The sequence below is a fragment of the Gymnoscopelus microlampas genome (genome assembly GCF_963454915.1).
Source record: "Gymnoscopelus microlampas genome assembly, chromosome: 1".
Taxonomy (NCBI): domain Eukaryota; kingdom Metazoa; phylum Chordata; class Actinopteri; order Myctophiformes; family Myctophidae; genus Gymnoscopelus; species Gymnoscopelus microlampas.
In genome coordinates, this window is record NC_139962.1 from 52,020,938 (window position 1) to 52,045,118 (window position 24,181).

Below are 24,181 nucleotides of genomic sequence, written 5' to 3' on the forward strand. Positions count from 1 at the left end.
GTTAAATGACTTGAATGATTCCACACATATAAAACGTATATTCAGTCTCAAGCATAAACCATGTAAAAAGGTGTCAAGTCAAGCTCAAAGACGAGCTCTGACAGTGGTCTCTAACGCTCTGTTAGGAGCGGTTCTATTCCCATTGACTGAAATGCAACTACCGTGTGACTGTGAGGTCTCCAACTGTAGTAACAAAATTAAGGAAACGATTTCCTTACTCTTCAAAACAAAAGATGTTTTGTGTTGTTTAAAGACCATTCTCCACAGTGGGAAGTGTCTCAGGACCCCACCTTCTCTGTATAATATACTTTTTAGGCAGAAAATAAAATATGTCCGTCAGATGGAAATTATTTTATTCACTCCACTGCGCCCTCTACAGATCCGGTCGATGGTAATTTGTATTGACCAGATCGGTAGAGGGCGCATATGAATAATTAAAATAATTTCCATCTGGCGGACATATTTGATTTTCTGCTCAAAATGTGTATTACCAGAAAGGTGGGATCCTGAGACGTTTCCCACCACGGAGAATAGTCCTTCAGCAACACAAAACAGCCTTTGTTTCGATGAGTAGCGAAATAGTTTTCTTTGTTTTTTACTACAGTTGGAGACCTCGCACGGTAGTTGCATTTTCAGTATATGGGAGGAGCACTGCTCCTAACAGAGTCTGGACCAGAGCGAGGTCAAATGCTTAAAGGGTTAGTTCAGATTTTTTGAGTATTTTCTGTAGGAAATACTTACCATTAATGTAGTGGTTGCAAAGGTATTCATTGATTGCCCGAGTCCCATGGTCAGAGTTATGGTCCGTTTCTGATAAATATGAAGTAGTTCCGGTAGATTAGTAGATTTGGTGGGGGCCGCTCATTAAAAATAAATACATTTAAAAAACTAACGTCATTTGTATTGTTGACCTATTTCTACCATATAGAGCAGGTTTCGTTCAATTTCGACCCCTCTGTCACATGGTACTAATGTTTGTGTCCAGAATCACTGCGCCGCGGCAGCCTACTCACGCACAACATATATGACACAAAAAATAGTACCATGTGACAGAGGGGTCGAAATTGAACGAAACCTGCTCTATATGGTAGAAATAGGTCAACAATACAAATGACGCTAGTTTTTTTAATTTATTTATTTTTAATGAGTGGCCCCCACCAAATCTACTAATCTACCGGAACTACATTCATATTTATCAGAAACGGACCATAACTCTGACCATGGGACTCGGGCAATCAATTAATACCTTTGCAACCACTACATTAATGGTAAGTATTTCCTACAGAAAATACTCAAAAAATCTGAACTAACCCTTTAAGCCATAGTTCATGTTCAACATGGACCTATATATTTCCTCGGATGGGTACTATTTGTGTTCTTGTGTCATCTGAATAAAACGAGTTCCGGTGAAAGCAAGAGATCACCTTGAACTCTCTCTGCCGGGTGTTAACATCCAGCATCAGTTTGTCTGTGTCTCTGCAAGATAAGGTGAGTATCTCTACCATGAACACCACATTATTACAACTCTATACATTACTATAACTCTAACTCTGTCTGCTGGGTGTTAACACATCCATATTAGCATCAGTCTGTCTGCCTCTCTGCGAGATAAGGCGAGTACCTCTACCATGAAGACCACATTACACTAGAATATACCGACAGTTTAACTTATTTTTATGTCTTAATGTTATTATAATTTACCACAAGTCTGGTTAAAGTACCCATGGCTTAATATGAAAAGGACATAAAACGACATAAGACGACACCATATCAATTACAACCAGAGTGTGCCATACAAGCTGCTTGTGGCACACACTCTAGTAGTAACTGCTATGGTGTTTTATTTTTGTTTTATGTCCTTTTTATACTAAGCCAGGGAACCTTTTTGATCAGACTGGTGGTGTTAAAGTTAAAAGACCAGACCACGCCATTAAAAAGAACCACGGCCGGCCGGTGGCAAGATAACGTGACAAGTTACTACCTACCTGACTGCTTTCTAAATATGTTTGCTGTTGTAATAAGTAACCCCACACTGTGTGGACTATCTGCGTTTAACACAAACTTAAAGTATTCTTTGTAAAAGGATGGCTGTCTTTGTAACAGCGTCGGCGTTTTATAACAGCAGGAAGCAAGCTGCTGATATGGTAACCGGAAGGCTCGCCCCAAAACAGTCGCCCCCATTTTATGTTTCTTATATTCGTTTTGCCGAGGTTACGAATAAGGTTAGGTTTAAGAAAGTTTTTTTTACTGAGGTTACGTTGAGGAATAACTGGTGGCGAACGTTCCGAGGTCGTCAGATTTGGCCCGGGGCGAGCGTGTTTTGGGGCGAGCGTTCTTGAATTCGCTATCTTGATACAGATGGATGAATGGAGACATGACTCGGGGATGAATTGCGTTTTCGCCTACGTAGTTCATGAACCGTAATGTCTTCAGTTTGACTGTAAAACGTGAAAGGCGCAGCTAAGATAACGCTCATGTCTTTTTTGACATGATTGAGATAGTTTGGTGTGTTTAAAAAAACGTCTGTGTGAGAGTCGCTTCCTGGTTGTGGGTGTGGTCGCGTGCGGAGCTCGTGACTCCCATTGGCTGGCCGTGTGGCTCGTGCACAACGTGCACGTTCTCCTGGTTCAGGAAAATGTGACGCAGAACAGAAGAAACAGAAGAAACGTGACTGTTGGCGCATCGACTGAAGCACTGCGCATTGACACGATGTACCCACATTAATATGTAACAGGTGGCATGTTGACCAGCTTGTAATCATTTCATTCATACTGATGTACTGTCACCACCAGTGCAAAATTGTGTTTGAAGTGAACTAGATGCTGTGATGACCCCACATCTTTTGCTTAACTAGTTTTGGGGTAGTGTTTTTTTGTTTAAGTTGATCTTAAATGGATTGTGCCCACATCGTGGCCTAATCTCTTGACTGCAGTGACTTACTGCAGTGACTGTCACTGTCCCACCAGGCCACCACCCTGGTTAAACGCATACTGAATGACACAGACAGGCAGTCTGGAACATGTCATCTTGAGGGGCCTGCAGTCAGTGTGTAGATAATATGGTTACTACTGTTGTCTGCTTCCCATCTGTAGTTCTTCAGATTTTATGACAAGCTCTCCTTGACTGCCTTTTTTTTCTAATTGATTGAATACTTTATTAGTCAGAAATGTAAAAGGCACAAGGTACAGTCAGACATTAAGGCTAAAAGGGTAACACTAAGTCCTGGGGACTTAATTGTTTCCATTGTGGTCCTATGTATTCAATTCTAGACCTGTCTAGTACTCAACGATTACTTGTTGCTCAGCTCTCATCCTGTGCCAGGTTTAGTCTCTAAAGACTATTACCATACATCACGTGTCAAAGTATACAACTACTATGCAAAACTGAGGAAATCATACACAGATCAAGCTAGCTACTTCATGCTTTATTGAGGTCTATTCTGCGGTCTAATGTAGTCAGATAAAGCGTCTTGCTTGTCGGCTATTTTGTATTTGCCTCCGGTCTAACAAAAGTCTCCAGGTGCTCAGCCCATTGTTGTATAATAGCCTGTTTTGGCTGATGGCCCTGTGTTGACAAAATGGTAGCCTTTCCCAGAGGGTGAATGTTAGTTCATTGTGTCAAGTGATTAGTGACTATTTTTGAGTTAGGTCAGGGCCGTGCTCAACCTGTGTGAATAAATAAAGGATGCTTAATGAGATCAAGCTATGTATTGCATAATTGGGCCTTTTCAGTCCATGTCTTAGGTTTCACCCCCCAGGGCTTTTGAAACTTTTCAGCCAAGGGACAAGATTGAGTAAATTTAGTGTCATCTTGGGAGCCAGGCTCAGTAAAATAGTAGTGTTTCAGTCATGCAGGGATCCACTGGGTCCCTTGTGGTTCATAACTTATAGGTTAAGAGGCCCAACCTAGATGAACGGATATCAGCACAATTCACTCTGATGGAAATTTACAGGATTACAAGACAGGAAGCATGACTGGGTGGGTGGGGGGTGGCCCTTCTATAACACTCACAGATATTGTCCAGAAACTATTTGACCAGAAACTGTCACACATCTCCAAGTCTGCAAATATTTATAATCCATTAGTCATGAGCCCATTAGTTTTACACTATTTCATGGCCACTTCGTTCTTACTGAATTAGGGCAAATTATTTGAGTCTTAACTTACTAACAATGACACTTTCGCAGGTGGCTTAGCAACTAACGAAAATTAAAATAATGTGACAGTGACAAGTCAATTCAAGATGTCTGTGAGGAAGACAATGTGACATCCCTATGTGCTGACTCATTGCAAATTGCTCTGAATAAGGGTGCCATCTGCCAAGTAAAAGGCTGCTATGACAGGTTCTATTGAATTCTGTGCTATACCAGCAAGCACTGACCTTTAGATGACAAAGACTTCTATTTGTCATTTTGACCTGCTCTAGTGGCAGGGAAGTGTTAACCACAGGTGTTGGTGCAGTAGGCTAGGCTGGATGCAGCTGGCATTGTTCCCAATGCGACCCCTACCTGAAGCAGCTGCATGTTTGCTGATTAATGCTGTGGAGCTAGAGTTTAAGTGACCCTGCCAGATTTAGGCACTCCTTTGCCTTGGGGGTGGAGTGTGGCGGTTCCCTCACACATCCTATAAATGTACAATGTAAATGTATGCATGCTTAATATGGTACTTGAAGTTGCAGTGGACAAATTTGACAAGCAAAATGGCTGTGTATGTGACTTACACAGCATTGCACCTTAAGTGTCTAATACAGGGGTCTTTAACGTTTTTCAGGCCAATGACCTCTTAGCTGAGAAAGAGCTGAAGTAGAACCTACCATCAGCTCCCAGTACTTGCCGCACGAGTTGCCGCACCCAAGCTGTGCTACTCGTATGCTGAGTTGGCAGTGCCCGGGATCGAACTCATGACCTTGTGGTCCAAAGACGAGAGCTCTACTAACTGAGTTACCCGGATTCAATACACAAGACGATACACATACAAGTTATACTGTATATAATTGTGCTGCAGATACACTTTTTTTCACATTAGATTTCATAGATGGCTTCATAGACTTGTTTGACAGCACTATCACCAGTGTATTAAATTGTGTAAATTAATGTGTTTTGTTTGTTTACACATTTATCTTTTGTATGAATATGTTGAATTCATGTGTATTTTCAGACATTTAACCACTTAAACCATCAATACTTGGTCAACACGACCTCTCTGGACTTTGTATGTGCTTTTTCCCTTTTACACCAAATCTCTTAGCCAAAAACGGCAGATCTACAAGCTCACAACACGTTGCGCTGCAGTGCGATGTTAGCTTGTAGCTCTGCTGTTTTTGGCAAATGTTCCCCCAGAATAGGGATGCTAGGGTTAAAGTGATTAATGTAAAAATAAAAGTTCCTGTCACACAAACATTTGGTGGCCCCCTTGTAGTAACTGTTGAAGACCCACTGTTGAAGACCCCGGGTCTAATGCATTACAGAGTGTCATGCATGCATGGCATGCCATAGTAGTGCCATCCATTTGTAGCATGATGACATGTTATTGACTTGTCTGCAGATATTCCATCATACATTCCAAGCATTGGTTGTGTACAAGGCAAGCCTACTCAGTTTGCTAGGTGTTATTATTAGTCCATGCTCTCTGTTTGTCAGCTGTGAGGTGGGGGTGTATATGACCATAGCTGCCGGCCTACATTAGTGTAACATGGTGGTGGTCGGTGGGGGAAAGCTCTACCAGTAGCAGCTCAGAAGGTCACTCGTATGGCCGGCATGAGGGTATGGCGGCTGCTCGGACACAGAGGGAGCCGTTTGTGGCCTTCTTCATCCCGCCTGAAGGGATTTACTCCTGATCCCCTGGCCGAGGCATGCATTTGCACGCTCGCCGTGTCAGACTCTCCTGTCAGGCGCGGTGGCTGTGCTACTGCTGCAGAGCGGAGGGCTTCATTTGTTGATAGTGTCAGAGGCTACAACACGCTGGGGCCGTCGTCGCTCTGGAGGTCCGTGGCAGCCACGTGCTTCATCTCAATAAGAAGGAAGACCTACCGGGGGTACGTACTGGCAGCATAACCCGCAGCAGGCCATAAGCCATAAGTGGGTGAGTGGGGTAATAAAGGACTTAACTCTGCCGTCACCAAATTTGGATTAGCCTGTCATGGTGGGCAGCTGTTAATGGAAAGTTAATATTACCATGCGCTGTCATGGGACCTCTGCTTGCACTGGCACAATTTGTGTGTGAGCTTCTTATAGTCAAACGTAGATTGGAGAAATGGATAACGTGTTGTGTACAAAGACAGTCAGTGGCCATCAAAAGGGTGCAGAGAGGCCATAGTCACAGTGCAGTTTCAGTGGGATGACTGGGATGTGCTTTTGCTGGAAAGGGATTGGAAGGGATTATTAGCAGTCTTGCTCTAAAGTTAGCCCTGCATCTATGTCAGGGACAGGGTTACTGTGGCTACTGGCTGCTACTGGTGCTGGCCCTGCCTGTGGCAGTACAGTGCACTTCAATGGCTGACTGTCCCAAAGGTTAGTCCTTGGGATCCAATCCATCTCTGTTAGGTGTGTTGCTCTGTAACTGGTGTTATCTTTCATAACATGAAAGTAAGGAAATAGCCAGCACACAATGAATGTCCTTTTCACGTAAGCTTTTTGTTTACCTCTTCCTTGAGAGGTAAATAAAACAAACTATGTGAAAAGGACGTTCATTGTGTGCTGGCTATTTCCTTACTTCCATGACATTGTTGAGCCGTGCACAAGACTTTCATTTAACCTGGAGTGTTGCAGGCCTTCTGCTTTGCAGTCAGTTCTCTCATCTTTCATAACAACCTGAGGGCTTGGGTTGGTTGGACTAACCTTGTTTTGGACACACACCATTGCACCTGTTATGTGCCACTCACTGCCACCCAACTGTGTTTACTGTTCACGGGGGCTTTCCTCCAAGGGCTGTGTAAGTTTTCTCTTTTACAATGCCTGTTATGTCAAACAAATGTTGTGATAGCTCAAGAGATGACATCTTCTGGCTAGAGGAACCCAAGAAAGTGATTGTTGGCAGACATCATGAGTGTCATGACTCAAGAAAACACAATATCTTTGATTCTTGTAAATCTAACTTGTCTTATCTATTTTCTTATTCTGATCATCGAATTCATAGCACAGTTGCACAGCACACAAAGCTAGTAATATAACACAATTTACATTTAGAAAGGTATGTCAGAGTCAACAAGGATCAGTAGGGTTTGCAATTCACCACTACTCTAGTTTCTTTTTAGAGAACATTGATGCTGCTTGCTCCTTTCTTCTATGAAACTATTAAGCTATTGATCAAATTGAATTGATGATGGAAATGCAAATCTACAAAATCCAATAATAAACCACCAGAAGGCAGACTGGTTCCTGTTCACTCTGCAGTCTTCTTCCCTTTGCATCCATCCGCATGGGCTCTGCATCATTGTGGGGCTCCTTCCCCCTCCCATCCTCTTGTGGTCAGGTCTCTGCTGCGCTGTGTGCAGTATAGGATTATGTGACCGTGCTCACGTACAGCAGTGTGCTGCTTGCTTACTCACTCTTACATCACCGCTCAACTGCTGCCTGTGAAGAAGCCTATTCATTGGCTGTACAGCGGATGCTGTCTGGAATCCCCTGCCATGGTGCCTAGTACCCAGGATGTCATGAGGCCTGCCCACTACTGAAGATGGTGAAGGCTGGGTTCTAGAGAACGGCACAGTACTTCTTAGGATCTGTTGATTTGAAAGACACGATTTTTGCCTTTAGGATACATAATACCGAAAACTGTATACCTATACAGTTTGGATAACGCACATTGTCAATTTGCAGTAGAAAATATTTAGATGTCACTGTTATTTCTAGAGGTTTGCCTCACTACGAGCATGTCTTTTTCTGCGTGTGTGTTATTACTAGGAGGCCCCTGAGCATCGCTGCTGAATCCTACTATAATTCTAGTAACCTCTGTGCGTGCGTTTGTAGTGGTGGTGGTGAAGCTACCCGGTTCTCCCCACTGGCTGGACCAATTGCTCTGATTTTGCACACAGCCATTGACCATTACCATCTGAACTTAACTGTGAAGCCCGTTTTTCAATTTCATCAAATCTCAGCTTCTTATTAGCGTTTTTGTGTCAAAGAATGTCGTCCCATAGCTGCGGCTGCCCAGCTATGGGACAAACTGCCTCCCGGGTTGCCAGATCATGTGCGCATATCCCCCCACGGATGCGCTGCGCCGACCGGGTATGGTCTATATGTATAATTCTTAGAGGGTGCCTGGCCTGCAAGGTGTGTCGTTGCGGAAGTCAACACAAAGAACCCTTGTGTTTCTCTTTACATAGGCAGTAGTACCTGCCTGGTCAGGGACATCCAGGACACTCCTTGTGTCTAGACTATTCACCACAACATTCTAGGTCTGAATGGAGCAGAGGAATTGGAAAGTGTTGACGTGTCCAAGAAGCAATCAGTGAGAGTGTCAGTTATGTGTGTTCCAATGTATAATTTAGTGACCCAATCTGCCCTGCTGGGTGGTTTGGATTGAGGCCTGGTGGTGCCTTTCAGTTGATCCAAGGCACTCGAGATCACTTAATTTAGACTGTCTTGTTTGGTTTCACATTTTCAAAGCATCCCGACTCATGGTCCAAAAAATGATTTACTAGACTGCTGTTGAGGTTAACCTAACCTAATTTGATATTTGTTGCTTTTTTGTTTCCCTCAACCAGCTTAATCTAGAAGCTACAGTATTTTAGTCTGCCTTGCTTTCATTACATTGCAGGGAAGATGCACCATGGAAACATTACAGTGGCAGTTTTCTAGAGACTATATTGTGTATTGTTGTACACTTGTCTCTTGATACGAACACTGACACTTGGTCATCTTAATTCAATCTCCCCAACCAAGCGTAAAAAGCCACAAACTATGCTAGGCTATGTTATGTAACCGGAGTCTCCCACCATAGAGGAAAGCAGTGTTGAGTGCAAACATTCCTCATGACCATCAGACAGAGCGATGCGGCATGCTAGGCAAACAAGCCCTTTCTTACTGGCTGTTTGTTTTAGCCTGTCATCATGTCCTATCATGCAGGGTTGATGCAGAGTGCATGAATGTAAATCTGTCAGAGATGAACCCGATTAAAAAGAGGAAGTTTGTATTGAGCATTACACAGTGTGCCTTAACTGCCTTTCTAAATGCCTGCACACAGTGTACTGCCCAGCATTGAGACATTTTCACAGGATTTTGGGTAACCCGTACTGTGCCTTAGTGTGCTACTACAATAGGCTGAGCACATATTTAGGAAACTGTCTTGAATTGATTGAGGAAATGGGGGAGGAAGAGGGACAAAGCAGGCATGTCATAGATTGCTATGAATATTATGTACATGAAATGGTTCTGCCCGTGGCTGGATGGCGGACGAGATGCAATGCTAGGCCTGTAGGTGTTTTATATGATGGCACTGTTGCCATGGGTGACTAGTACTCAGGGTAGTGCAGGGAGGGGAAGAGCAGAATGTACAATGTGTACCGCAAGCACCATGATAAGCTGTGCACACAGCATCTCAATGAGGTGGACTTGGGTAGCATGTGTCTCAGCATGTGTCTCAGCATGTTCCTCCGCGGTGCGACTAAATATCGATGTCTTTATTACCTAACTGAACTATTGACAGTTGTGTTCAGGATTGGAAGATTTGCATACTGCAACTGCACTTCCGTTTTTCCTTCCACATTTTATGTTGACCTTTATCAGAAGGTTCTCCACTGTAAACTGCTGATTGCCCAACCCTAATATGAAAGGTAAATGTTGCGCAGAATAGCTCACTCACACTGCATTGTCGTACAAGTTGGTTTGATAAGCTTTATCATCTTAATTTCTTATTTATCTTGATGTTAAGTTTATAATTTCCATACATAGTCCCCACAGCATGATTAGATATCACTGCAGCCTAATCAAACTCGTATCTAAATGACCTACTGGCCCTTTTCATGTCACCTTAGCTTTGGCATGCAGAACATTTGCAATTGGCACATGAAAAGCCCTGTGAGGAACAAAGTCAAACCAGCAGGTGGTGCCATATAAGTTGAGTTATCAAACTAGTAGGTTTGTACAAATACTAGTAGGTTTGTACTGTGACTGATTTTGTACTTGTTTACGCAGTGTCACACGCTGAAAATGGCCGATCTACAAGCCCACAGCGCGTCAGAGTGTTGTGAGCTTGTAGATTTGCGATTTTCAGTGCGCAACAAAGTATAAATCAGGCTTAAAGATTGCCTGCTCTACCACCCACTTTGACAAATAAACTGTCATTACTACTCAGAGATCCTATCATTAAAAACCCTCTTTAACCTGGTGGTTGACACTTTGGCTGATAAGTTCTGGTTTAAGTCAGGGTGCCAGGCCGGCGCCAAGAGACGAGAATTGTCTGACCACATCTCCTCACACTCTGCTTTCTGTTTTTGGACTACAGGAATTCTCCAGCTGTACGTGTGATTGCTATGCCTCAGCCAAAGACGGTAGACATGGGCTCTGCCTTCATCCAGACCCAGCAGCTCAATGCTGCCATGGCCGACACCTTTCTGGAACACTTGTGCCTGCTGGACATCGACTCCGAGCCCACCACTGCCCGCAACACTGGCATCATCTGCACTATCGGTGGGTGGTAGCACAAAATGCTCGCGAATGAACAGAGTAGACAGAATTGCAGATGAACACACAACCTGTGGACACAACTTGTGCAACACGTGTCACAAACACAGGCAGTTAAGATTGCAGACTGTAAAATCACTGTTACACACATTAATAACTGCAATGTGTTACTGTGTTTTGCTAAAAAGAACAAGGGCATTACCCCCTGCTTTTTTACCATTGTTTTAATAAACATAGTTTCGGGCTGAACTACTGGACACTGTATGTGTACTGTATCAACAACTGAAATTAAACCAGAGAGTATTTCTAGCCACATACTGTACTCCTAAGCACCTATTGAATTAGCATAACAGATTGAATAAAACACAAAAATAATTGTTTGTTAACCCTTCTTCCAGGGCCTGCCTCTCGCTCTGTGGAGATGCTGAAGGAGATGATCAAGTCTGGGATGAATATTGCTCGCTTGAACTTCTCCCATGGCTCACATGAGGTTAGTACAGTCTTGTTAACGTTGTCTCTATTATGAAAAAAATGCATGTGTAGATACCTTTCAGCCAAGCAGTCTGTTTACCTTGTCTCTATTATGAAAATGCATGTGTAGATACCTTTCAGCTAAGCAGTCTGTTTACAGACCTGGGCTGATAATATCACACTGCTGATAAATTCCACAGAAGCTAGAACTAGACATGCTTTATCAGAAATGCTTTTTTTTGCAGTAATCAGGTGGTTTACTGATAGCATACAGATCCTCTTTGGGTGTAATAGGTAACACATGGACCACAAGTTATTGGAAAACGCATCCGGTTGTAAATGTGTTTTCTACCAAATTGCTAATGACAAATTATTTGAGTTTGTTCTCTGTCTGAAGGATCCTTGTCAGAGAGCCAAGTTGTCATAACATTTAGTTTTCACATCTGAATAATCAACTTTGTAGCACAAATAAGTAATAATAAAGCAGACGATGGTGTCCCATTTACTGCCAGTGAAACAGATGTAAGGTTTGTTTCATGAGAACATGCTTAAGGAACTCATCTGTTCACAAATTATTTCTAAAACTCAAATGAATGATAAAGAGTATCGTAGTAGAATCTTGAGTTAGGAGATTCTCGATTCAGAAACTACAGAAAGCCAAGTGTGCAAATAAACTGGAAAATAGCTATGCTAATTAATTGCTTGACCATGTTTAGTGTGATTGCAGTCATTGTACTTAATTTACTCTCTAAACAAACGCAGGCCTTATTTTACTTAACGCACAAAAATGTGTGTTTAGTATTGAGCTATTCAAGAAGGACTGACAGTTAGACTGGCCCTATATTCTAACAGGAGACCAGGAAATCTAATCATTGACTGCTTGGGAACACTACAATACTTCATCTCTATGTACCCACCCTGCTTTTATCACCTCTTTTGGCAAAGAGCCTGGAGGTGTATAGACTGTGTGTGCATCACAGTGCATGTACGTACACAAGCTAGCATTTGGGGTCCGTTTACTTTGATTTTAACCTCAAGGTAGTGGATTGTGCTATATCATGTCGATAATAATAATAATGGAATTTTGGTGAAATAACAGAATGAATCTCATGTCATTCAGCCATGTAAAGTCTCCGTTCCATTTGCCGTTTCTATTTTTCCCGTTAACATTCCTGTTACTCACAGGTACCACAGGTCATACACATCATTGTAATTTTTTAAAGACTTCCTGCTTCAATAGACATACACGGGGCATGTGCATTAGGATGCACGGCGTAGACGAACAAGCACCCAATGAACAGCGGCGGCTAATGCGGTATCGACGTGTATATTATACCGTATCTATGCCACAGGTGCTGTGTAGTAAAGCTTAAAGCTAGTATTACTGACGGCTAATGTGATTAACCATCACCTACATTCTTACTGACATGTCTAGTAGCGAGAGCCTCGTATGGCCGACGGCTGTCCCCAAAGACTTTTACATTACCAATACTACAAGTAACACCAATACTACAAGCAATAGTACATGGTACAAGTAGGTATTTTAATTTTGTTTTTGACATTGCAACTTTAATACAAATTACAGTTTGCCTTTTGGTCTTTGTAAACAAACATTGCACTGGGCAGATGACAAATAACTTAAATATAAAGAAATGGCTGACATAGACATTATATTCTTTTAAAATATTTTTGAAATGGCCTATCATACGAACTCTCAATGATCGACCATTTCCACTGTTTTTGGAAAATGTTTGAAAATGTATGAAAGAAAAACTACATGGACATGATTATGACTATTATTACAGGATCAGACCCAGGGTGACCAGAAAATGTTTCAATGATCCTAAAGGCTTGTTTCAGTAGGGGAACAAGGAGAAAAGCTAAGAAAAAAAGTTTGAGAGAGAAATGTATGGAGAGGATTCTTTTTTTAAGGGGAAGAGGGGGTGTGTGTATATACTCTCGCAGTGCGAGACCTTGTGAGCTTGCAGTTAGGCTATTTTCACAATATTTATCTGTGGAACCGAGTCAGAACTAAATTTAATGCCCACTATTCCAAGTGCTTGTCAGGGTGGGGGGTCCCCAGTTCAAATATGATTCTTTTGGGGGGTCGTTGCCTGAAAAGTTTGGGAACCCTTGCTCTACTACACTACATTACCAGTCTGTTATCTTACAGACAGATAGATAGCCATTCCAAAAGTGGTTGCTATCTTACAGACAGACAGCCATGCCAAAAGTGGTTGCTATCTTACAGACAGACAGCCATGCCAAAAGTGGTTGCTTCAGTACTGTGGCGATATAACTAGTATAACCTTCGGCTCATCATTTTATATCTACAAGGACGCCACATAAACCGAACATTACAAGGACCCGGGGCAACAAAAGGCTGGTCCTTTGCCAGGCTCATAGCCTTCACCTGGCTGCATTATGTAATGCCTTAATTCAAAAGTGGCTGTGTCATGATCTACCTCAGTCATTCGTGGTACCTCTTTTAATCGTTTATTCAGTATGTTTTTATGATGGTAGAGTATTAAAGTCAGGGTACATCCATGTTATACTGTCTCCCACGATCTGATCTGCTCTAATAGGCCGTTGACAATAGACTTGTATGTTTCATATGGTCCTGTGTGAGCTTGTGTCATCCTTCAGTGACTTTCCCTTTCTTTGGGTAGAATGTAGTTCTGCACCAACAGTTACTGTACTAAAGTTTTCATCAGAAAGCGAAACAGGAAAGAAGGAAGAAATTATTTTCTTTGTACGCCTCAGTAATTGCTGTAGTTAATAGTGCGGCCAGAACTCTCACACCTCAGTTTCACATGACATTACTAACAGACATCGTATAAGGACTGGAGAAGCTTCAATTCAGTGCAAATCGAGGACATGATGGTCAATGACACTCACTCGGCAGGTTTATTTACTTTAACAATATAGTGTTTAATGTGTGTTTTACTCAATAACTGCCTTGATGAAACGGTTTGTTTGTTCTTAAATAATAAACCCTGTTGCTCCTAAATTCCTCCATGACACTTATAATGCAGGGTAACATGTCATGGAGATGGCATGATAACCCAGCAATTATGTTTTGTGAGTCCTGTTTATGACTATCGTTGCTAGTTGTCAGATGTGCCTTATCTTCTAATTGCCTTGCCACCTCTTTACTTATCAGAATCGGTATCCTAATCAACGTGATTGTCACATCACACGATTACAGGGTGTAAAACAGTGGGTGAAATGCTTTTCTGTGCAAGCTCTCAACATTTACAGTTACAGGAAGAATTTGAATAGGGAAAGAGACTGGAGAAGACAGGAACACAGAACAAGTAAAATAACAGGAAGGCACAGTCAAATCCAATGTGCAAAGTCCAATTTACATAAGGTGCATAATTGATAAATGGCACTATGAAAGGGATAAATGCTTCTTGTGCAGATGGAAAACAAACATATCCACCATATATAAAATGGCGGCAGCAAAATCACAGTTTCATGTGCGTGGTTAAAGTGTATCACAAACATAATACAAGGTGCCTTCCAATTTCTGTGCAATGATTGGGGGGGTTAGAAAAGGTTTGATGCTGTCCTGTTTAATTGTTGCTGAGCAACACACATTCCTCACTCACAGTAAGTTATCTCTGGGTAAGAGCATCGTCTACATGCCCATAATCTAAATAAGGGGTGCTATGAATCTGACCACAGACTCCTTGTTTAAGCTTCTGTATCCATATCAACGGCCTCTTCATCAGTGTGGCCATGCTCAGTTCCTGATGGTTGACACCAGATGCCTCTTTGAAGTCATTAAATGTTTGCATACATTTCTGAAAGCATTAATGTCTCTTGAACCTTCTCTATTATACATAGTACCATTGTGATACCATCAAGAATATCCGTGAGGCATGCGAGAGCTTTGGTCCTGGCAGCATCCACTACCGACCCATTGGCATCGCCCTGGACACCAAGGGTCCTGAGATCAGGACTGGACTCATCGATGGCGTAAGTAGTCTCGTGTCATTGGTCCTCCCGTCATATGCTTAATATGCATGGAACCCTGCATGGAAGCCTTCCAATTTCTATTCTCTTTTTTTTTTAATGAAAATACTGTATAGCTGCCATACTTTAATTTGACTCTGTTTGCTATTATGGCAGTAGTTTTCTTTCTGATGGCCCATCACTGTCGAATTAATTCAGAGGAAACGTCATAATCAATATGATGGCCACAGTGGCTGGTTGACCTAGCCAGTGTTTGCAAAACACCGGTATTGTTTTGAAAACTCCAAGTTATGCTGGAAATTTGAAACTTGTACAAAGTTCATGTTTACTTTAAAAAATGCATTTGCTTTATTGTTCAGACAATTAGGTGATGCAGGGGTAAGGAGAGTGAATAAGACACTTAATCGGTTACTTCCACCGCCCCAAAAGTGGAACGACTAACAACGATAACTGTTGGTAGCTTACTCTGTCTGAGGGGAAAGGAGCTAAAACAAAAGCTAAGGAACACTGTGTGCCTTGGGGATTAGCGAGTAACGGTACATTGTGCGTACCATACAAAAAAGGTAGTAGTTTTACTGCAGCTGGCCCGGGTTTTGAATCTAACCCCAGACATTCTACTGCATGTCATCCTCCGCCCCCTCTCTCGCAGCTTTCCTGTCTCTCCGTTCACTGTCCTATCAAAATAAACCCTGTGTTTCTGATGTAACAGAGTGGAACAGCTGAGGTGGAGCTGAAGAAGGGGAACCTGCTCAAGCTGACGTGGGACGACAGCTTTATGGAGAAATGCAGTGACGAGGTCCTGTGGCTGGACTACAAGAACATCGGCAATGTGGTGGAGATCGGCAGCAAGATCTACATTGATGATGGACTCATATCCCTCCAGGTCCAGGAGATCGGTGAGTGCTGGAGGAGTGACCAAGACCCACTTGAGCTTTCTCCTAACCATAAAGGAAATAATTAAATTCTGGTGATTTTAAGAAATAAAGTTATTTTAAAACTGATTCTGCGCTTCTTGCTTCTGCGCATCAAGCTACTGTACCAAATTGTAAAAAATATATATTGTATATATTTATAAGTTCCCTTTTTAAAAGGATATATCCACACTGCTTACCTTGCATTTCTGGTTCCATTTTGGTGCTTGTAGGTAATTAGCCAAATGTAAGAAGACTTTAAAACCTGACAGATATGTGGTTTATGTTTCAGATTGTTTAGTGTTCAAAATGAAAAACCAAGGGTTTATTTTGAGACTCAACCATTTTACCCTGACGTTAAGCAATTGTACAGCAAGAGAAAATCAATGTGTACCCCCACAATATTCTCAATGGTCCTAAATGCACTTGCTGCATTAACCACTTTAAACCTGGTGTCCTTGTTTTGCACATTTTTCAAAGATGGCACATTTCAAAATGTTTTGTAGATCTGCTATTTTCACTATTTTTGAAATGGGGCTCAAGTGGCTATGGATGAATTAACAGCATTCTGAAAATGTAGAAAACCTGTATCTCCTTAAATACATTGACTGTTACTGAATTGATGATAAATATCTACCGGTATGTGTGAGTCTCTGAAGGTGGAATTTTCCCTTTTAATAGGCAATGACTACCTGATGTGTGAGATTGACAACGGAGGCACCTTAGGCAGTAAGAAGGGAGTGAACCTTCCTGGCGCTGCTGTGGACCTGCCTGCCGTCTCAGACAAGGACATCAAGGACCTGAAGTTTGGCTTGGAGCAGGGAGTGGACATGGTCTTCGCCTCTTTCATCCGCAAGGCCGCAGATGTCGCCGAAGTCAGAGCCGTGTTGGGGGACAAGGGCAAGGACATCAAGATCATCAGCAAGCTGGAGAACCATGAGGGAGTGCGCAGGTATGCGTGCGTTTACCAATACACAGGACATGATGTAACCAACTCCTCAATGCTATTTAGGAGGTGCACCTATGGGAAATTCTAGTTTAGGTTCTGGGGGAGAGGGATGCGAGGGTGGTTGGAGCAGATGTGTCAGCTGGTATTAAGTGGAGACCTCTTCATCTCAGATATTTGGTTGAATTAGCTTCTCTGACACCTCCAGAAAGGTTTCAGCAGTTTATTGTGGACTTTCAGAATCACTCCTTTTGACACCTACTTTGAACAGTGATCAATCCACATCCACAGTACCTTATACTGACATTTTGTCTTCATCTTGGCTAAGCTTACATGCAGCCCACAATATCGTTGAATGGCTAATCAAGTTGCATTATGTTTCATACCCAATCCTGCACCTATTTATATTTTGAGAGCAGACAACCCCCCCCCCCCCCCCCCCCACACAGCTTTTTCATTGGGTTCAGGCTTATTTCCTTCATAAAACCTTCCACACCTCATCTGCAGGTTCGATGAGATCATGGAGGCTAGTGACGGCATTATGGTTGCCCGTGGTGACCTGGGTATTGAGATCCCAACGGAGAAGGTGTTCCTTGCACAGAAGATGATGATTGGTCGCTGCAACAAAGCCGGCAAGCCAATCACCTGCGCCACACAGGTCAGTTCAGTAGTAATGACGACATGTTTCAGTGTTTGAATAATTACTGACTCAATAATATACACCTCCTGTTATCAACTCAAATCTTAATGATTTCCATTAGCCTTTTTAAATTTGCCGACCGGGGTCCCCCAGGTCTCTATAGTTGGTCCTGCTTACTTTTATGTATTGCCTGGTGCCGTCTCACGTACACAAAGATACTTGAGATGAACTAACAATTAACAAAGCATACATGACATGTATTGAAACTAACAATACATGACATATATTGAAACTAACAATACATGACATATATTGAAACTAACAATACATGACATATATTGAAACTAACAATACATGACATATATTGAAACTAACAAAGCATAGTACGTCACATATATTGAAACTTACTAACAAAGCATACGTGACATATTGAAACTTACTGACACTGTCTTTTGGTCAACATCTCCTCACTGCCAACCACAGATGTTGGAGAGCATGATCAAGAAGCCCAGGCCCACCCGCGCCGAGGGCAGCGACGTAGCAAACGCTGTGCTGGATGGTGCTGACTGCATCATGCTGAGTGGAGAGACCGCCAAGGGCGACTACCCCATCGAGGCAGTACGCACACAGCACATGGTGAGTGACGGACCCCACCCAATTCCTTTTGTAACTTTAATTCACCCCTCAGCTCATTGTCCGTTTATATTGTAAGCAAAACGATAACGTCTGCACACTGGTTCGATTCTCCGGATGTTTATCGCATTCACCATTTCGATCAAATCGGTATTCTTCAAGAATGAAGATCGATTTGATCGGAACACAAAATGCAATAAACAAGTGGAGCATCTAACCAGTGTACGTTATTGTTTATGTTGATCTTCCGTTAGTCCTGGACACTAAAGTGGATGTGGATTTGCATGTGCTATCTACCTTTCTATATACTGTACTGCCTTTGTGGCCAACTGGCCATCATCTGCTTTTTTTACCTGCTTTTTTTTGTTTTGTATGTTTGACAGGGTCAGCATTGCAATTTGTAAACCGTATTTTTACAACCTTACTTACGGTTGCGTTTCAAGAAGAATACTGTTAAGGCGATAGCTGAATTTGCATGGATGGATAACGCGGCTTACAATATGCTATCCATGGCCCTTCTGCTCAGGCCTGTCCTCCTAACCTCTACTGTATTGGGCTCCTTTCTATTCCTGCAGTCATCCTGGTTGCATCATGCAGGAGTGACTCAGCATGAATGTGCATCTAGGCCTCAGCATGTGTTGCAACTGAAACCATTGTTTCATCAGTACTGATCTGAATCCATACTGTCACACAAATATAGGGATGATAGTGTTCTCCTATCTAGACTAACCCCGCTTTTAAGCTGCTTGGCTACTTTTATTCTATCTTAAGTAATTTTCTAACATTTTGGTTATCCTTCTGTCTTAAGTCATTTTCTAACATTTTACCTTTAGTACCTTTATTTCTGAATCTTTCACTTGTTTCCTCGACTGTTATGTATCGAATTTGCATGCAGTTCGTGCGGCATGACTTGACTCCATATTGGCTTGAGTAGTCTGCTTCTTTGCAATCACTTATACAGCCATCCCGTCTGAACAAAATCAAATTGGATGGCATGTTTTAGAAGGTCATCGCAGCAATGAAATTGCCATTTAAAAAGTCCAATCAGCCTTTTCTTTTATACCTAAATACATACATGTACCTTTTTACCAAACCACTGAAAGTTTTTTAAATCAAGCATTTTTTTATACGTTTAATGGTTTTCTGTTTGTCCCACTAACTGTATTCTTTACTAAAACCTCTTTATTTTTCTGCACATCTATTTCCCCCTCTTGTCTATCTACACCTCTCTTCCCATCTGTCCTTTCTCCTACATTTTCACTTTTCCACCATTCCACCTCCTCTCCTCATCCTCATCTGTCCTTTCTCCTACATTTTCACTTTCCCACCTCCTCTCTCTCATATCTGTCCTTTCTCCTACATTTGTGTGCCTGGTGTGGTTTTTGCCTGGTGTGTGGCATCTTGCTCTTCACCCGTGCTAGATCGCTCGTGAGGCCGAGGCAGCTGTGTTCCATCGCCAGTTGTTCGAGGACCTGCGCCGCAGCTCGCCAAACACCACCGATCCTGCCGAGGCTATCGCTATCGGCTCCGTCGAGGCCTCCTTTAAGATCTTAGCCTCAGCCTTCATTGTGCTCACTGGCTCTGGAAGGTAGGCAGTCAGGCTCACATGGCTAGCTGGTCCCGGAGGACACAAACACAGAGACCTGAAGGTCTTGTGAGGTGGAGAGAGTAGGGACAGATAGGGACCAATTGACTGACTGACTTAACTGGAAGGGGATGCCAAACTGCTTAGATTGACTATTGGGTAAATGTAATCCAAACCAGTAAAAAGATACACTAATCAGAGTTATGACACTGCGGTACAATAGCAGTATAAAAGTATTTCTTTTGCACCGAACTCTCTGGACTTGCTTCAGGCTAAACCATATCACACTGAGTCCTTGCTCAGTGTCCCTTAGCCTCTTATGAAAACATTGAATGTTCAGTAGTCTATCTTAAGCGGTTGTCATTGCCTCCCAGTGAGTGACTCCAGTTTGTGTAGTGGTGGTGTGTCTGAGTGTAACTCGCTGCTACCCTGCCTACCCCCTACCCTTCCCTCCCTCGGGTCCATCATACGTGCACATGCTCAGATTGCACGGGAGGCGGAGGCAGCCACCTTCCACAGGCAGCTTTTTGAGGAGTTGAGGCGAAGCAGCAAACTGACCAGAGACCCTTCGGAGGCTGTGGCTGTAGGAGCCGTTGAGGCCTCCTTCAAATGCACCGCCAGCGCCATTATCCTTCTAACCAAGACCGGCAGGTAAGGAGAAGGAAGGTTGAGCAGAGGGGGAGAGGTGAGGATGGGACCTCGACCCCAGGAGGTAAGGTGCTCACAGATGCATGCCTGTCCACCCCCGACTCCTCTGTTATCCCACCATCAACCTGCAAGAAATTTACCTGCATGATCTCAGATCTTGTCCCCCCCCCCCCCCCTTGATTGTGTGAATGAGTGCGTGTGTGTGAAGTGCAGCACTACACAGGATGGTTTAAGTGAGAAGTATCTTGCGGCATCATGGTGGTGTACTGTGTACACAGTCTGACACTGGCAAGAGATGTACAGTATTCTAGTACCAGATAGAGTATTGCTGTGTTCACACTAGCGGCGACAAAGCAACAGGCTACAAGTCATTGTCAATGGAAACCAGTGACGTGATGTTACAAAATAACGCCCGACACACACTATAAAAAAAAAAACTTTGAACTTTTTCAGCGCTCCAATGAAGCCTCAATCATGTTTTGTTTCACCACTTTCACTCCCCTTCTCTACTCGCACAATTCCTGCTTTGTTCCGTTAAAGGAAGAAAAACTCTTGGCACCAGGGATATTTAGCCTTTTCCTTTACAGTGTGTCTTTCTTGAGCAACACTTGAAACAGTTTTGTAGCTTTTGTCACCACCAGTGTGAATGCAGCAGAACACTCTATAGTTTGGGTGACAGAAGTGAAGTCTACAGTGATGTTTACATGCACATGAGTTTTATCTTCATATCATGGTCATCAGTATTCCTATGTCATGTCTTTCCAGAAAGTCTGATTATTATTCTCACCAAAAATGTGTAATAAACGAGATAAAACAGTATTCATCAATATAATCTTTTTCATGTTTACATTTAGCCAGTTTTAAAGCAAAATAGTTGAGATCTCCAATAATCATAGTTCATAGATAATACTGTAGGTGTGTCAGTTAACATTATATATATATATATATATATATATATATATATATATATATATATATATATATATGACACACCTACAGTATTTTATATATATATATATATACTCAAAAACAACCTCAGCCTTTCTACAGTATATCTATTTTGTCTTTGAGCTGCCTTTGTGTGTCTAGTTGTATATCTGACACTGGAATGAAATCCTTAGTATTTGTCCTCCGGATTTGTCTTGGTCTGTGTTTTACTAATCATTATAATCAATTTGTCAAATCACATTTTGTTCATTATTTATAAATTAAAGCTGAAATATTTTCTTAGTTTTATAAAGTTCCAACCGCAGAAAAGATCTTAAGTTGTAGTCGGTCTCGAGTACCAAGGTATTTCTTTTTCTTATTTTCTTTTGTAGGTCCGCCCACCTGATCTCCAGGTACAGGCCCCGCGCCCCCATCATCGCCGTGACCCGTAACGCCCAGACGGCCCGCCAGGCCCACTTGTACCGTGGCATCTTCCCCGTCTTATACAACAAGCCCGCCCATGATGTGTGGGCAGAGGACGTCGACCTGCGGGTCAACTTCGCCATGGAAATGGGTGAGACTTGATATTTGACAGCGTACACATCATGAACATGAACCTGTGTTACAACCCGATAGAGGGGAAAACTGGGGTACAACATGAGTGACTCTCTCTTCCCAGCAGCTCCCAAGAAACCCAACAGCGACAAAGCATTCTCAGCCTTTTAATGGTTCATTAAAATCCTGTGGCTTCAGGGTGGGCTAATGGCAAAACTATAAACAAGCAAAGTAAACATGTCATGAGCTACTTAAACCTAAATAATCAAAGGAACCAAAAGACACAAATAAAAGGATGCTACTCACCTCTACCAAACACAGGTAGAGGTCTAAATATACTCGCCTCTAAATGTATTAACTGTAATATGTATAAACTCGTCTAAATGTATTAACTGATTTAATTCCTAACAGAAACCCTATCATGCAGTACCTGACACAAATTGAATAGTTAGAATCACACCTTTACGTGTGCAATCCTGACATATTTCTTGTGTCGACAAACTAGATGTTATTTACATGGATGGTAGGTTTGACGTCTACTTGCCGTCCTAGCTACTTAGTTGCACATACTTGTTTTCTGAGCACTCCAATTACTCAACCACTTTTGACGCCGTTGTTGGTTGAGAAGGGTTCATGTCGCTTACTCCAACCTTGCAATTTGTCTCTGTAAGATTGTCCCGTCTGCTAAATGCCCACATCGTTGTTTTTAATCTCCTCTCTAGGCAAAGCACGTGGTTTCTTCAAGGCGGGAGACGTGGTCATTGTGCTGACTGGCTGGCGTCCTGGCTCTGGTTACACCAACACCATGCGTGTGGTCCCGGTTGCCTGAACTCTGCCGACAGGGCAACCCCCTGCTGATTGTCCCCCTATCTGTCTTTCATAACCACCACCCCACCCCGTATCCCCCATCCATCCCACCACGGCACACTCAGCCCTTCTCATCCCACCACCATGGGCTTACAGACTCCAGACCATCCAACCAACTTTAGGCAACTTTAGGCAATAATGCAGCAACAAAATTGTCCAGCTTTCCCCCCCCCCCCCCCCGCCCCCCAAGTGCTGCGGGTGGTGGCTGCTAGTCCGAACACAATTCCAGCTAAGTGTCGCTGTTATTCCTCTCACTATCATTCTCTCAACTGACCCCAGTCTCCAGGGCTTCAGTTTTTGTACACTCATTTCATCACCACAAAACTGTTGTATCTACTCAAACAAACATGTGTATTATTCCAAGTAAAACCAAGTCTGTTTCGGTGGAGTTGGTGGGGGAGAGGCGAGGTAGAACTAAAGATGGCACCTGCACTTCTGTAACTGTAAAACTTTTAAAAAGTTTGTTTTGTTTACCGAACACACTCCTCCTCTGCCTACAAAGCGAACAAAGTGGTGGCTTTAATGCATCAAAGGGCTCCTCTTAGGGCCCTGCCTCTGGTCTCCTCTGTCGCTCTACCAAACCGAGCCCTCTTATTGACTATATTCACGCAGCAGCCATTTTGTTCATTTTGTTCTTATGGTCGGGTTTTCCCATCCCTCAAGTGTAACTGTGTGAATATGGTCAATAGTGGCTGTCTATGTATGTGGTTCTCTTATACCAGCTTTCACTGTATTTTAAGAGTATATCTTGTAAGTGTTGCACTCCCAATCTACTGTAGACAATGTTACATTCTTCTGTATTATAGTTGACTTTTTTGAATGTGGATTGTTTTTTTTTTGTTTTCTGGGCATCCAACACTACTTATATTTTGTCTAACTCTAGAGAAATGTTAGTTTTGGATGTCCGTGTGTTACAGAGGTCTTTCAGTGCAGTTTATTTTATTTTTGTGTTGTGAGAGAAGTATTCGAAAGCCCTTTACATTAGGATAATATCCTCCCACGTTTAAGAGCTATATGTTCTATGGTTCATTAAAGTTGATCGTTATGAATGAGCACTTTTAGGGTCTTTCTTTGGGGACCAGAGAGGGCGTGCGATTACAAGGATGTAACCCTGTCCCTCTTCAACGAGTGGATTATGGATCGAACCCCCTTCTCATCCTCCTTATCCTTGCCATCATCGCTCGCTCACTCTCATTCTCTCTCGCTCCTGTCTGTCAGTGACCAAGCTGTGTGTCTTAACTATCCTCCCGCTTTTGATTATGATGTGAGTCTTAACATGATGTAAAGGGTAATACAATACTAATGTGGTGTACTGATCTGTCTGGATTTCCATCAATAAAAGAGATGAGCACTTATGTCCTGAATGTGTCTTTAATACAATTTTCATGAATTATG

The 24,181-nt window shown here is 42.6% G+C and overlaps 1 protein-coding gene across 4 annotated transcripts; it reads left to right on the top strand.

Annotated features, from left to right (window-relative positions):
• The first annotated feature begins 1,371 nt into the window (after window positions 1-1,371).
• pkma (pyruvate kinase M1/2a) lies at window positions 1,372-24,141 on the top strand. 4 transcript variants are annotated; one of them, XM_084072564.1, is made up of 11 exons: window positions 1,372-1,488; window positions 10,444-10,628; window positions 11,021-11,112; window positions 14,946-15,077; window positions 15,784-15,970; window positions 16,667-16,937; window positions 17,439-17,589; window positions 18,055-18,207; window positions 19,626-19,792; window positions 21,757-21,938; window positions 22,642-24,141. In XM_084072564.1, the coding sequence occupies exons 2-11, from the start codon at window positions 10,472-10,474 to the stop codon at window positions 22,746-22,748; spliced, it is 1,599 nt and encodes a 532-aa protein (XP_083928690.1). In that variant the 5' UTR covers window positions 1,372-1,488; window positions 10,444-10,471; the 3' UTR covers window positions 22,749-24,141. The 4 variants fall into 4 exon arrangements, with proteins under 4 accessions (XP_083928690.1, XP_083928691.1, XP_083928688.1 ...); XM_084072565.1 differs by lacking the exon at window positions 1,372-1,488 and adding an exon at window positions 1,591-1,613; XM_084072562.1 differs by lacking the exon at window positions 1,372-1,488 and adding an exon at window positions 5,742-6,034.
• Window positions 24,142-24,181: the final 40 nt, after the last annotated feature.